The sequence below is a fragment of the Carcharodon carcharias genome, chromosome 6 (assembly GCF_017639515.1).
Source record: "Carcharodon carcharias isolate sCarCar2 chromosome 6, sCarCar2.pri, whole genome shotgun sequence".
Taxonomy (NCBI): domain Eukaryota; kingdom Metazoa; phylum Chordata; class Chondrichthyes; order Lamniformes; family Lamnidae; genus Carcharodon; species Carcharodon carcharias.
In genome coordinates, this window is record NC_054472.1 from 154,246,155 (window position 1) to 154,258,540 (window position 12,386).

General features: G+C 52.5%; 1 protein-coding gene across 2 annotated transcripts in view; it reads left to right on the forward strand.

Annotated features, from left to right (window-relative positions):
- The window catches only part of LOC121279090 (1-phosphatidylinositol 4,5-bisphosphate phosphodiesterase gamma-1-like), a 280,051-nt gene that overhangs the window by 240,137 nt on the left and 27,528 nt on the right, over window positions 1–12,386 (forward strand). For both annotated transcript variants that reach the window (XM_041190003.1, XM_041190004.1), the window contains exons 25-26: window positions 6,143–6,239; window positions 11,793–12,017. In XM_041190003.1, coding sequence (XP_041045937.1) covers window positions 6,143–6,239; window positions 11,793–12,017 — 322 coding nt within the window. The remainder of the gene's footprint in view (window positions 1–6,142; window positions 6,240–11,792; window positions 12,018–12,386) is intronic.

Consider the following 12,386-nt stretch of genomic DNA (forward strand, 5'->3'; position numbering starts at 1 on the left):
GTGTGTGTGTGTGTGTGTAATTGGGTGTGGGGGTGTGTGTGTGTGTGTGTGATTGGGTGTGGGGGTGTGTGTGTGTGTGTGTGATTGGGTGTGGGGGTGTGTGTGTGTGTGTGTGTGTAATTGGGTGTGGGGGTGTGTGTGTGTGTGTGTGTGTAATTGGGTGTGGGGGTGTGTGTGTGTGTGTGATTGGGTGTGGGGGTGTGTGTGTGTGTGTGTGATTGGGTGTGGGGGTGTGTGTGTGTGTGTGTGATTGGGTGTGGGGGTGTGTGTGTGTGTGTGTGATTGGGTGTGGGGGTGTGTGTGTGTGTGTGTGATTGGGTGTGGGGGTGTGTGTGTGTGTGTGTGATTGGGTGTGGGGATGTGTGTGTGTGTGTGTGATTGGGTGTGGGGGTGTGTGTGTGTGTGTGTGATTGGGTGTGGGGGTGTGTGTGTGTGTGTGTGATTGGGTGTGGGGGTGTGTGTGTGATTGGGTGTGGGGGTGTGTGTGGGTGTGTGTGTGATTGGGTGTGGGGGTGTGTGTGTGTGTGTGATTGGGTGTGGGGATGTGTGTGTGTGTGTGTGTGATTGGGTGTGGGGGTGTGTGTGTGATTGGGTGTGGGGGTGTGTGTGTGATTGGGTGTGGGGGTGTGTGTGTGATTGGGTGTGGGGGTGTGGGGGGGTGTGATTGGGTGTGGGGGGGTGTGTGTGTGTGTGGGTGTGGGGGGGTGTGTGTGGGTGTGGGGGGGTGTGTGTGGGTGGGTGTGGGGGGGTGTGTGTGGGTGTGTGTGGGTGTGGGGGGGTGTGTGATTGGGTGTGGGGGGGGTGTGGGGGGGGGGTGTGATTGGGTGTGGGGGGGTGTGTGGGGGGGTGTGATTGGGTGTGGGGGGGTGTTTGGGTGTGGGGGTGTGTGTGTGTGTGTGTGTGATTGGGTGTGTGTGTGTGTGTGTGTGATTGGGTGTGGGGGTGTGTGTGTGATTGGGTGTGGGGGTGTGTGTGTGATTGGGTGTGGGGGTGTGTGTGTGATTGGGTGTGGGGGTGTGTGTGTGTGTGTGATTGGGTGTGGGGAGGTGTGTGTGGGTGTGGGGAGCTGTGTGTGGGTGTGGGGGGGTGGGTGTGGGGGGGTGTGTGTGGGTGTGGGGGGGTGTGGGGGGGTGTGTGTGGGTATGGGGGGTGTGTGTGTGATTGGGTGTGGGGGGGTGTGTGTGGGTGTGTGTGATTGGGTGTGGGGGTGTGTGTGTGTGTGTGTGTGATTGGGTGTGGGGGTGTGTGTGTGTGTGTGTGTGATTGGGTGGGGGTGTGTGTGTGTGTGTGATTGGGTGTGGGGGTGTGTGTGTGTGTGTGTGATTGGGTGTGGGGGTGTGTGTGTGTGTGTGTGATTGGGTGTGGGGGTGTGTGTGTGTGTGTGTGATTGGGTGTGGGGGTGTGTGTGTGTGTGTGTGATTGGGTGTGGGGGTGTGTGTGTGTGTGTGATTGGGTGTGGGGGTGTGTGTGTGTGTGTGTGATTGGGTGTGGGGATGTGTGTGTGTGTGTGTGATTGGGTGTGGGGATGTGTGTGTGTGTGTGTGATTGGGTGTGGGGGTGTGTGTGTGTGTGTGTGATTGGGTGTGGGGGTGTGTGTGTGTGTGTGTGATTGGGTGTGGGTGTGTGTGTGTGTGTGTGTGATTGGGTGTGGGGGTGTGTGTGTGATTGGGTGTGGGGGTGTGTGTGGGTGTGTGTGTGATTGGGTGTGGGGGTGTGTGTGTGTGTGTGTGATTGGGTGTGGGGATGTGTGTGTGTGTGTGTGTGATTGGGTGTGGGGGTGTGTGTGTGATTGGGTGTGGGGGTGTGTGTGTGATTGGGTGTGGGGGTGTGTGTGATTGTTGGGTGTGTGATGGGTGTGGGGGTGTGTGTGTGATTGGGTGTGGGGGTGTGGGGGGGTGTGATTGGGTGTGGGGGGGTGTGTGTGTGTGTGGGTGTGGGGGGGTGTGTGTGGGTGTGGGGGGGTGTGTGTGGGTGGGTGTGGGGGGGTGTGTGTGGGTGTGTGTGGGTGGGGGGGGGTGTGTGATTGGGTGTGGGGGGGGGTGTGGGGGGGGGTGTGATTGGGTGTGGGGGGGTGTGTGGGGGGGTGTGATTGGGTGTGGGGGGGTGTTTGGGTGTGGGGGTGTGTGTGTGTGTGTGTGTGATTGGGTGTGTGTGTGTGTGTGTGTGATTGGGTGTGGGGGTGTGTGTGTGTTTGTGTGTGGGGGTGTGTGATTGGGTGTGGGGGTGTGTGTGTGATTGGGTGTGGGGGTGTGTGTGTGTGTGTGATTGGGTGTGGGGAGGTGTGTGTGGGTGTGGGGAGCTGTGTGTGGGTGTGGGGGGGTGGGTGTGGGGGGGTGTGTGTGGGTGTGGGGGGGTGTGGGGGGGTGTGTGTGGGTATGGGGGGTGTGTGTGTGATTGGGTGTGGGGGGGTGTGTGTGGGTGTGTGTGATTGGGTGTGGGGGGGTGTGTGTGGGTGTGTGATTGGGTGTGGAGGGGTGTGTGTGGGTGTGGAGGGGTGTGTGTGGGTGTGGGGGGGTGTGTGTGGGTGTGGGGGGGTGTGTGTGGGTGTGTGATTGGGTGTGGGGGGGTGTGTGATTGGGTGTGGGGGGGTGTGGGGGGGTGTGTGATTGGGTGTGGGGGGGTGTGTGATTGGGTGTGGGGGGGTGTGTGATTGGGTGTGGGGGGGTGTGTGTGTGTGTGTGATTGGGTGTGGGGGGGTGTGTGTGTGTGTGTGATTGGGTGTGGGGGGGTGTGTGTGTGTGATTGGGTGTGGGGGTGTGTGTGTGTGTGTGTGTGTGTGGGGTGTGGGGGGGTGTGTGTGGGTGTGGGGGGGTGTGTGTGGGTGTGGGGGGGTGTGTGTGGGTGTGTGTGGGTGTGGGGGGGTGTGTGATTGGGTGTGGGGGGGTGTGGGGGGGTGTGTGATTGGGTGTGGGGGGGTGTGGGGGGGTGTGTGATTGGGTGGGGGGTGTGTGATTGGGTGTGGGGGGGTGTGGGGGGGTGTGTGATTGGGTGTGGGGGGGTGTGGGGGGGTGTGTGATTGGGTGTGTGGGGGTGTGGGGGGGTGTGTGATTGGGTGTGGGGGGGTGTGTGATGGGGTGTGGGGGGGTGTGTGATTGGGTGTGGGGGGGTGTGGGGGGGTGTGTGATTGGCTGTGGGGGGGTGTGGGGGGGTGTGTGATTGGGTGTGGGGGGGTGTGGGGGGGTGTGTGATTGGGTGTGGGGGGGTGTGGGTGGGTGTGTGATTGGGTGTGGGGGGGTGTGTGTGTGTGTGTGATTGGGTGTGGGGGGGTGTGTGTGTGATTGGGTGTGGGTGTGTGTGTGTGTGTGTGATTGGGTGTGGGGGGGTGTGGGGGGGTGTGTGCGTGTGGGGGGGTGTGTGGGTGTGGGGGTGTGTGTGTGTGATTGGGTGTGGGGGTGTGTGTGTGATTGGGTGTGGGGGTGTGTGTGTGTGTGTGATTGGGTGTGGGGAGGTGTGTGTGGGTGTGTGTGGGTGTGTGTGGGTGTGGGGGGGTGTGTGTGGGTGTGGGGGGTGTGTGTGTGATTGGGCGTGGGGGGGGTGTGTGTGTGTGTGATTGGGCGTGGGGGGGGTGTGTGCGTGTGTGATTGGGCGTGGGGGGGGTGTGTGCGTGTGTGATTGGGCGTGGGGGGGGTGTGTGCGTGTGTGATTGGGCGTGGGGGGGTGTGTGCGTGTGTGATTGGGCGTGGGGGGGGGTGTGTGCGTGTGTGATTGGGCGTGGGGGGGGTGTGTGCGTGTGTGATTGGGCGTGGGGGGGGGTGTGTGCGTGTGTGATTGGGCGTGGGGGGGGTGTGTGCGTGTGTGATTGGGCGTGGGGGGGGATGTGTGCGTGTGTGATTGGGCGTGGGGGGGGGTGTGTGCGTGTGTGATTGGGCGTGGGGGGGGGGTGTGTGCGTGTGTGATTGGGCGTGGGGGGGGGTGTGTGCGTGTGTGATTGGGCGTGGGGGGGTGTGTGTGCGTGTGTGATTGGGCGTGGGGGGGTGTGTGTGCGTGTGTGATTGGGCGTGGGGGGGTGTGTGTGCGTGTGTGATTGGGTGTGGGGGGGTGTGTGTGTGTGTGTGATTGGGTGTGGGGGGGTGTGTGTGTGTGTGTGATTGGGTGTGGGGGGGTGTGTGTGTGTGTGTGATTGGGTGTGGGGGGGTGTGTGTGTGTGTGTGATTGGGTGTGGGGGGGTGTGTGTGTGTGTGTGATTGGGTGTGGGGGGGTGTGTGTGTGTGTGTGATTGGGTGTGGGGGGGTGTGTGTGTGTGTGTGATTGGGTGTGGGGGGTGTGGGGGGGTGTGTGGGTGTGGGGGGGTGTGTGGGTGTGGGGGTGTGTGTGGGTGTGGGGGTGTGTGTGTGTGATTGGGTGTGGGGGTGTGTGTGTGATTGGGTGTGGGGGTGTGTGTGTGATTGGGTGTGGGGAGGTGTGTGTGGGTGTGTGTGGGTGTGTGTGGGTGTGGGGGGTGTGGGGGGGTGTGTGTGGGTGTGGGGGGTGTGTGTGTGATTGGGCGTGGGGGGGGTGTGTGTGTGTGTGATTGGGCGTGGGGGGGGTGTGTGTGTGTGTGATTGGGCGTGGGGGGGGTGTGTGCGTGTGTGATTGGGCGTGGGGGGGGGTGTGTGCGTGTGTGATTGGGCGTGGGGGGGGGTGTGTGCGTGTGTGATTGGGCGTGGGGGGGGGTGTGTGCGTGTGTGATTGGGCGTGGGGGGGGGTGTGTGCGTGTGTGATTGGGCGTGGGGGGGTGTGTGCGTGTGTGATTGGGCGTGGGGGGGGGGTGTGTGCGTGTGTGATTGGGCGTGGGGGGGGGGGTGTGTGTGTGTGTGTGATTGGGCGTGGGGGGGGTGTGTGTGTGTGTGATTGGGCGTGGGGGGGGGTGTGTGTGTGTGTGATTGGGCGTGGGGGGGGTGTGTGTGTGTGTGATTGGGCTGTGGGGGGGGTGTGTGTGTGTGTGATTGGGCGTGGGGGGGGGTGTGTGTGTGTGATTGGGCGTGGGGGGGGGTGTGTGTGTGTGTGATTGGGCGTGGGGGGGTGTGTGTGTGTGTGTGATTGGGCGTGGGGGGGGGTGTGTGTGTGTGTGATTGGGCGTGGGGGGGGGTGTGTGTGTGTGTGATTGGGCGTGGGGGGGGTGTGTGTGTGTGTGATTGGGCGTGGGGGGGGGGTGTGTGTGTGTGTGATTGGGCGTGGGGGTGTGAGATTGGGTGTGGGGCTGTGTGTGTGATTGGGGGGGTGTAGGTGTGTGTGTGTGAGAGATTGGATGTGTGTATGATTTAGCAGTGTGTGTGTGTTTCTGTGTGGGGGGCTTGTGTGGGTGGGTGTGTGAGTGTGTGTTTCTGTTTGGGTGTGTGGGTATGGGGGGGGTGTGATTGGGTGTGTTTGTGATGAATTAATGCAGAAAAGAAAACAAAACGAGATTCTGAATGACACTGAATGACATGGGTGGAATGATGTCAGTGAGGTATTTAACTGTGAGCAGTGAATTAAAGCATATTGATTTAAAATGAAATGTTTCATGCAGAACTGAAGGTCTTTTCCCTGGGAGTGTGGATAAGTGATACATGTTGCAGCTGAAGCCAGGTGATCAACTCCTTGAAAAAGGATCTGGATGCATCTGACTGGGAATGGGATTGATAGGCAATGGATCAGGATTCGTATGGACTGAGATGCTGAAATATTCCACAGGAATATAATGGTTCTGATGCTTCTGAGGCAGGGAATGGAATGCTGTTCACATCCCCACCTGCTGTCCTTCAGATTGTCCTAGCTAGAGAGGAGAAGAGTCAGCCAGGGTTCCTCATTCCTGGTTGCTATCCCGTGATCTTGCTAGAAAATACCTGCTAGTAGACATTAGGTGAGACTAGGATGGACCTCATGGTGATGCGTTTCAAGGTTGAGTGACCTGTCAAGATTCATACATGTAGAATGGCCACCTGGGCAAGGCACTGGAGAATGGGCAGTTCCAGTGAAACTATACCCCAGAATGAATCAACTCCCTTAGAACAGGGCAATTAGAAAAGAAAATTTGCTTTTCATTCTCAGGATATGGGCTTTGCTGGCAAAGTTGGCATTTGCCTTGAGAAGGTGGTGGCGGGCCTTCTCCTTGAACCACTGCAGTCTAGGTGGTGCCATTGTTCCCACAATGCTGTTAAATGTCTATATCTCTTTGTAACAGATGCAAGAAGGAAAAATAATGGAAAGGCGAAAGAAGATTGCACTGGAATTGTCAGAGCTGGTCGTCTACTGCCGCCCTGTGCCTTTTGATGAAGAAAGTAAGTTTGACACAAGCCATTCAGATGCAAACATTCAATTTCCTGTCATTTTATCTTGCAACTTATTTTGTTGAGTTACTTTTGTCTTTAAATCAAATTGTCATGCGGACAAGACTAACATTTAACATGACCCTAATCCAGCACAAAATGTATTGAGCCTATTGTCCGGGCCCAGGCAGCATCCTGAAGTAGCTCATTATTAGGAGCATTAAGGTTTGCAGCACAGAAGGAAGCCATTTGGCCGATTGCCTGATGTTATAAAAATGCAAGTTGCTGTTATCATGCAGCTGTTTACTAGCCTAATCCAAAACAAATCACACTGCCTGACCTCTCCAGGTCTCTTTGCCTTCTCAAATATTTATCCAAATTTTGATTCACTGATGCAATGATGCCTTCCTCAGTCACTCCCTGTGGCCAAACATTCCATGTCCAACATCACTCTGAGCTGGATCTTCCTGGGGCTGGATCTTCAGGTCGGCGAGTGGGGGTGGCGGGGCCCTTTCGCCGACGCGTAAAATGATGCAGGATGATGTCAAGTGGAACTCCCAACGTCACCCCGCGTGATTTCCATTTTCAGGTCGGTGGGGGTGCAGCCGAGTCAGCTGTGCACCCGCCAACCTGTCAACGCCCTATTGAGGCCATTGAGAAACTAATTAAAATCATTAATGGACCTGCCCGTCCAATCTTAAGTTGGTGGGCAGGCCGGGAGCCCTGGCGGGCTTCAGAAAAAGCATAAAACCACATCCATGGGCGGGATGAGGTTTCATGAGGGTATTTAAATTTTTAATAAAGGTTTCAGTTAAAGTTACGGACATGTCCCAACTCAGTGTCACATGAGGGAACATGTCAGGGAAATTTTTCTATCATTTTTATTGCAAATTTTAATTTGGAGCCGATCTCCCTGAGGCAGCACTTAGCCTCAGGGAGATCAATGTGCTCTTTCGCGCACATGCACATAAGAGCACACACGTGGATGAGGGAATCCCCCCCTCCACCCGCATGGGGAGCGCATCGCGCTTCCTGGCAGACGTCATGCTGGGCGGGCCTTAATTGGCCCACCCACATAAAACGGCGGCACGCCCGCCCGCGCCTGCTCCCGCACATCCCCACCGATGGGGGGAAAATCTTTCTTTTGAAGTCGGGGAGGCTCCAAAAAAGTGTGAAAATGGTGGCCGGAACCTGATTCTGGGATTCCTGACCTCATTCGTAGGATTTCTAATTTTAACCAGTGCAGTTTAAGGGTGGGGGCTGCTGCAGGGCGCAAGCCCATATGCTGCACTATCAGGCTGGCCAGCTCCATTGTGGGGATAGGCATTTCCTGGACCTCTGCAATTTTCATGGAGTCTGGCCAGCTTTTGCAGCACTCGTTATTCACAGCCCCTCAGAAGCATTCTGAACCATAGTCTAGTTGGAAGAATCTTTTGAAAGGTAAGTTCAAGTTACCTTGCCCCCACATGCCAACTTGTGCCCCTCCACCCAACCCCATGGCCCCTCATAACCTCCATGCCAAACTCTACCCCTTCATTTATACCCCATGGCCCCTCATACCCTCCGTGCTAAGCTATATCCCACCACCACACCCCATAGTCCCCCATACCCCCATGCCAATCTATGGCACTTCTATGCCCATTCCACCCTGAATAGAACCAATGAATCCTATACTGACAATAGTATATCTTAAAAAAAGCTTTTTAAAAAACAATCATCCATTCTTAACTTTCCACTTTCTTAAAAAAAAAACTCCTATACTGCAGCACAGTTAAGGTGTTGATCATACAGACTCTTCAAATATCAATGACAAAGACTGCAAGAACTTGAAATTTCTTTGGTCAGGATTTTCTGGCGGGGCCAGAAAATCCTGCCCTTAATCTTGTGCAGATGAATATTGTGCAATTGACAGAATAGATCGGAGAGCTAGAGTTGTCAATCCAGCTCACAGCTGCTTCAACTGTCTGATGGCGTTAAGGCGCATCCGATAGTAAATGTTAAGCTGCTGAAATCCCAGAAGGAAACTTGAAACAACTGCCACAACTTGTTTTGCAATTTGTATATAGTTCAAGATGCGTGCCTTGAATTCAGTAGTAATAAGACCACTGAGTCTTTATAGGTTTCCTACAAAACTAAATTAAACCTTTATTAATGGAAGAAAAATTTGAAGCACATACATAGATCTACAAATGAGTACCTTGCTAACTTCTAAATCCCCTAGTTAATCGAACTCCAGTTACACTTTCGTTAAGGCAACAGTAAGACACATAGATTTTAAAAGACCCTGGCAAAGAAACATGATACCCTGAATAATCCAATTCAAAGTGAGTTTTCTTAACTTCAGTTCTTTGTGGACAGAAGCTTGAGGCTTAGATGCTGGAGGCATTTACACTTGTTAGATCTTAGAATGCCTTCTCCTGCACACAGTCCTCTCTCCTTTATCTATATTTTCCCCTGTGAAAGCAAATTCCCATTGTTTCACTATGTCTTTGGACTTTATCTCTTGAATAATAAAAATCTCTCATAGTGCCGATTTTGCCAGTAATCTTTTGGAAAAATAAACACACTGGGGTGAATTTTTAGGTCAGCGAGTGGGACGGGGCCCGTTCGCCGATGCATTAAATGATGCGGCATGACATCGGGCATGTGTTACCTTAAGTTTGGCGGACAGGCCGGGAGCTCAGGCGGGCTTCTGAAAAAACATGAACCTCATCCACGGGCGGGATGAGGTTTCATGAGGGACTTAAAATGTTCCAGAATTTTTTAAATAAAAGTAATGGACATGGCCCAGCTCATGTGACAGTGTCACAAGAGGGGACATGTCAATAATTCTTTTTCCCATCTTTATTCAAGGTTTGAAACCTGAGCCGATCTCCCTGAGGCAGCACTTAGCCTCAGGGAGATGAGTGCGCTACTTTGCGTGCATGCGTGAAAGAACGCACTCCCGACTCAGGGAATCCCCCCCTCCCGCCCGCACAGGGAGCACATAGCGCTTAAGGCCCGCCCACATAAAATGACGGAGTGCCCCCAATTGGGGGCGCTGATCGGGACCTGCCTGCTTGCACCCGCTCCTGCACAACTTCCCCCCCCCCCCCCCCAACAAGGGGAAGATCCTGCTCACTGTTTCTTAACTTCTGCTGGCTAGGTGAAGCATTTTACCTCTCCTTTGAAATCAATCTAGTCTGGCTTATTTAAAATGCAAATGTTCCCTCTACACCTATGTTTACCTACTCAACATTTCAAATCTAGCTTATCTTCTGTTACATCAAAGCCTTCAGACCAGCTGCCTTTAATTCAATTGAGTTGCACACACAGACATAGACCCATAGACACTGACCCCACCATGACTCCACCATAAATTCCAATAACATTTTAAGATTATTATATCTTCCTGACAAATGGTTGTTTGGGCTCTCAACCAAGCCTCATTATGCATTGATAAAAACAAAAAAACTGAGGATGCTGGAAATCCAAAACAAAAACAGAATTACCTGGAAAAACTCAGCAGGTCTGGCAGCATCGGCGGAGAAGAAAAGAGTTGACGTTTCGAGTCCATGACCCTGTCGAAGGGTCATGAGGACTCGAAACGTCAACTCTTTTCTTCTCCGCCGATGCTGCCAGACCTGCTGAGTTTTTCCAGGTAATTCTGTTTTTGTTCTCATTATGCATTCTTGACTGAGATCCCAAACATCCACTAGACTGTTGAAACAGCTGTGCTCCAGAGAAAACATTGTTTTATTGACAGCTCTTGGTCTGTGATCTATTATGTCAATTGCACAATATTTATTTACACAAGACGGAGGATTCAAGTACTTGCAGTTTCTGCTATTGATACTTTAAATGTTCTGAATGATTGACACTTTTATTGGGCTGTAGCCAAAGGAGATTTGTAACAAAATGGAGAGTTATGAATGAATAACTGTTTTTAAAGCTTTTTAATACATACCATTGTCACTATAGGGTTCGTTGGCTCAATAGAGTGTATGGGAGGTGAATGGGCATGGAAATGCCGTAGCTTGACATGGAAGTTATGAGGGGGTCATAGGATGTGGGTGTTGGGGCGAAATGTGGCATGGAAGGTATAAGGGAACATAGGTGGTGGGTGAGGAGCCATGAAGTGGCATAGGTGGGGCATGGGGAGTATGAGGGGTGGTGAGGGGTGAGGGCTAGAGGAACTTATTGCTTTTATTATAACTGGGATGAAGTCCCAGAGCTCTGAGGTGGGCCTTTTAAACAGCCCCTGTGGCTGCCACCATACTGTTTCCCGTGGCCTCCTGTTGGCACCTGGAACAAAAGTTCTGTCTTGGCCGGCACTTATCCCCAAGTGCACCAAGCTGGGAAATTTCCTAACTCCTGCTACCTGCCTTGATGATGAAAATCCAGCCCTCTCTGTATCGAGATTTCTCCTCACCTTCCTCCTCATTCTGAATGATCATTTTAAATTGATAACCCCGCAGCACTCGTTTTCCAAATAGTAGGAATAATTTTTCCCTATTCACGTGATCAAAACTCTTCATTACTTTAACAACCTCTCCTCTCTTAGCCCTCTCTGCCACTTGAAATAAACCCAGACCCTGGATAGGAAAATAGGGTTTGACCAAATAACACTTTATTTTTTTTTCTGATTACTATTTTCCACTACAGTAGAAGGCCATGACCAGATTTTCCACCCAAGCCCTTTACATCAAGGGATTGACGGGGGGAGTTCCATGCTAGCCTGAGAATTCTGCCCTTTCCACTCTTAAAAGGCCCTATGGTAACTCACATCAGCTGAGTGCTGACAGGCGATGCTGTAAGGCCTTCTGAAAGACCTTCACTACCCTGAGGTAATCAATCCTTTATGACTTCAGCAAAATTTGCCTCTCTTTAAGCTGTGGTTTTATGTAGCCAGCTTTGATTTTCAGCCTGTAAAAGTATTGAGCCAGATTCTGCTAAAGTGCCCTCAGAGGTGCTGGAAGCTCTTCCTAACCATCCAAAATGTATCATCCTGACATCTCTTCTGCTGGCAGAGTAGCTTCTGTAGAAATATAGGCCCATTGACCTCATGTTGTTTCTGCCACTCAGAAGGCCCACAGGTTAGCTGGTGGAGTGGGCATTCTTATTTAGACTGAGGCCCATTGCTGCTGTAATGTGGAGCGAGCCTGACTCTGCTTTAACCAGTGCCATTCTGACCTGGGACTATTCGATGCTGACACTGAGTATCTGAAATGGAAGTCCCTATCTTCCTCAGAGCTCCTGACGAATACAAAATTCTCTAATCTAGCCAATGCAGAATTTCCACAATGCCATTCCCGCTCCACTGAGAAAATGTTGTGGGAAACAGTGCTTCCGCCTCACCGTCTGCCAAGGTAACAGGCTTGGAATGCAAGAAGCTCCAAGGAAATTCCTGGGCAATGAGTAAAATATTCTCTGTGTTACACAATACATAGAAGGAGTCATGAAGTACCGGGAAAGTCAGTATATCATTGATGAGCAATGAATCTTGTCAAAAGATGAATTGATGTACCTCATTAGCCCTCTCCATATTGGTACTTCTTTGCTGACCTCGCGTTGACTCGTCTGCAGAGATCGGAACAGACAAGGCCTGTTACAGAGACATGTCGTCCTTCCCCGAAACAAAGGCAGAAAAATACGCCAACAAAAGCAAGGGCAAGAAGTTTCTTCAGTACAACCACCGGCAGCTGAGTCGTGTCTACCCCAAGGGGCAACGCCTGGACTCTTCCAACTATGACCCACTGCCCATGTGGATCTGCGGCAGCCAGCTGGTCGCACTCAACTTTCAGACACCAGGTAACTTTACTACGATGAGCTATGCCAGAGATTGACTCACAATCGCTCAAAACCAAAGGAGGCAAGGCCACCCCACACCGTGCACAGGGAGCCAGCAGCCTCGGTGTGGTTTTTGGCATTGAGGCTTTATTTTTTTCAGCTCTTTTTAGCTTCAGTTATCTGATTCAGAAAAGTCCACAGTTCGGATTTCTGAATTTCAAAAGCCTGCCCTTAAAATAAAATGGTGTGGGAGGGTGTTTCAAGAAGTTCAAAAACAATCAAAGAACTTGTTAAAAAAAAATGTTAAAACCCTTCTATAGAACCGTAGAAGTTTCCAACACAGACCGAGTCCCTCGTGCTTGTGCTGGTTTTTTGCTAGAATATTTTTAA